Here is a 2,592-nt window from a genome sequence, read left to right as displayed (position 1 = left end):
CCGCATAGGCAAACCTTACAGGAGTTACCGGTCAGTTTTAAGAAAATCATAATAAAATAGAGAGCTTTGGAAAGTGTCACTAAAAATGTAAGACGTGGCAGTGTCACAACAGCAGCACGAGTCCATTTCCCACCAGTTACAAGACTATAATTTCCTCTTGCCAAAATCCATCCAGAGCCAGAGGAACAGCAGCACTGGTCATGTTGGAAGAAAAAGCTTTATTTTAAAAAAGTCCTTTCTAACAATAGAGGTAATTTTTAAAAATAGTAAAAAGAAGTAGTCAAGTTGGGATTTCTTTTCCTACAGGGAAAGAAAACGATAAACATCTTAAATATTCATTTAAAATCCAGTGAACTTGTTTAGTGGGATTTTTGGATAACTTCCATTCCAGTTACACAGAAGGCACCGGGGGCAGAGAGGAGAAAGCCCATTTGTGAGGGTTCCTGCACCTTACACTGTGCACCCACCTCCTGGCTGTGCTCCTCCTCACCCTGGGGGTGCACTGCTGCAGATGGCATCCCCGGGGCCAGGCTGTGCAGAAGGGTAAGCGTGGGGAGCCCTGCCTGGCAGATGCAGTCAGAAGTGGGGCAGAAAAATAGATCACCTTGCCTCCACTCCAAAATAAGCTGAGGAGGAGAGGAGTTGAGTTCTCCCACACCTGTGTCCACACACAGCCAGAGGCCAGGGAGCCCTGACTCTACCCCAGCCGGCCCCCACAGCAGGGAGAAGTCCACTTGTCCAGAGATGCTCCTGGGAGCCTGGGGATGTCCAGCCAAGCCCCCTCAAGCCCATCACATGTACCGCTCCAGGCCAGCAGGGAAGTTGGGCTGCCTCATGTAGGTGTTGCTGGAGCCGAACTGGCCGAGGGGCGACGCCGAGAGCCCCAGGAGCTGCTCGCCGTGCTCGGCACAGGCCGGAGGCCGCATGGCCGGCAGGGCCAGTCTGTTGGGAGCCCCGTAGAGCTGCGGGCTGCTGGGCGAGTAGCTGCCCTGCGCCACAGGCAGGTGAGGGGGCGAGGCGGCATAGGGGTAAGCCAGGGTGTTGGGGCCAGCCCGGCCCAACAAGCCGGGGCTGACGGGCTGTGCCTGGAAGCAGGAAGGCTCGGAGCTGCTGGCGGAGCAGGCGGGAGCCAACTCAGCTCCAGGCAAACCCAGGGATGGGTGGCCCAGCTCGGAGGGCGGTGAGGGCTGCAGGGCCTGCTGCCCGCTGATGAGACTGTCGATGCTGAACATCCTGGGATGCTGTGCCGGCGGTGCTGCCCCGGCTGCATAGGGGTGGAAGACAGTGCTGGAGAGCTGGGGGCCGTAGCCAGGCGAGCAGAGGGCATTGGGGTAGGGTGCTGCCGGTGCTGCGGGGCGGCCAGCGGGCGGGGGCGTGAAGGCGCTGGAGTTCTGCATGTAGCCGGGGTAGGTGGTGATGTCGGTGCGCTTGAAGCGCTTCCTCCGGCGCAGGAAGCTCCCGTTGTCAAACATGTCCTCTGCAGCCGGGTCCAGTGTCCAGTAGTTGCCCTTGCCGGGATGTCCGGGCTCCCGGGGGATCTTGACGAAGCAGTCGTTGAGGGTGAGGTTGTGGCGGATGCTGTTCTGCCACTTCTTTGGGTTCTCCCGGTAGAAGGGGAAGCGCTCGGTGATGAACTTGTAGATGCCCCCCAAGGTGAGCTTCCTCTCGGCGGCGTTGGCGATGGCCATGGCGATGAGGGCGATGTAGGAGTACGGGGGTTTGCCCCGCTGCACCGGCCGCTTCCTCCGGCGGCCCCCGGCGGGGGGCGGCGGCTCCTCGGGGGGCGGCGGCGGCGGGGCAGGGCTGCCCCCTCCGCCCCGCGGCTCCGGCTTCACCGGCGGCGCCTGCGGAGACCCCCGGGGCGGCCCGGGGGAGCCGGGGCTGGCCGCGGCGGCGGGGCTGGGCGCCGGCAGCGTGCACATGCCTCGCAGGCAGGGGAAGCCGGCCGCGTTCATATACGGCCCTCACCTTCCTCCTCCTCCTCCTCGGAGAATGGGGGGGAGCGGCGGGAGAAAGAGCCCCCCCTCGAGGGGAGGGGAAGGGGGGAGAGGGAGGGGAAGGGGAAAGGGGCTGGCGCTTCGGCAGCTCCCTGCGATGGGGAGGTCAGTCCCGAGTCGCTTGGCAATATATAGGGCGTTCGCCCCCCCGGAGGGGCGTGCGGTGCCGGCCCGCCCGGCCCCTCTCCCCCGACGGGAGGAGGAGGTCCCCGGGGAGGGGTCCCGACTCCCACGACTAAATCCCCCAGCCTCTCCTGGGGTTCGTTCCGCAGCCGTGCCCCCGAGCGGTCCCTCCCCCAGGGGTCCCGGGGCCAGCGCTGGGCCGGCCCCGCTCCCGGCCCTGATCCGCGGCACTTCGCTTTCCTCGGAAGAGGTGTTTCCTCCCAGGAGAAAAACCAAACAAAACCAGTCCCGACGGCCAGCCCGGGGCGAGTTTGGTGCCGCCGCCAGCCCCCAGCAGTAGAGCAGGTAACCTCCCGCCGGGACCCCTCCTGCGCTTGGATTTCGTTGTCTTTTTTCCCTATGGAAAGCGCTCAGAGTTGGCCCCAAGTCAGTGCCGGCAACAGCCAGGGATTCTCCACGAAACCAAGCCCCT

The 2,592-nt window shown here is 63.4% G+C and overlaps 1 protein-coding gene across 1 annotated transcript; it reads right to left on the bottom strand.

Moving 5' to 3' along the window:
* Positions 1-667: 667 nt before the first annotated feature.
* On the bottom strand, positions 668-1,955 carry FOXE3 (forkhead box E3). Its single transcript, XM_051799976.1, has one exon. The coding sequence runs from the start codon at positions 1,953-1,955 to the stop codon at positions 792-794; it is 1,164 nt and encodes a 387-aa protein (XP_051655936.1). The 3' UTR covers positions 668-791.
* Between the last annotated feature and the right edge of the window lie 637 nt (positions 1,956-2,592).

The sequence above is a fragment of the Manacus candei genome, unplaced genomic scaffold (genome assembly GCF_025592945.1).
Source record: "Manacus candei isolate 608988 ecotype Guabito, Panama unplaced genomic scaffold, ASM2559294v1 h1tg000005l, whole genome shotgun sequence".
NCBI lineage: Eukaryota > Metazoa > Chordata > Aves > Passeriformes > Pipridae > Manacus > Manacus candei.
The sequence above is the reverse complement of the archived record's forward strand: the minus strand, read 5'-3'. Positions and strand labels throughout refer to the sequence as shown.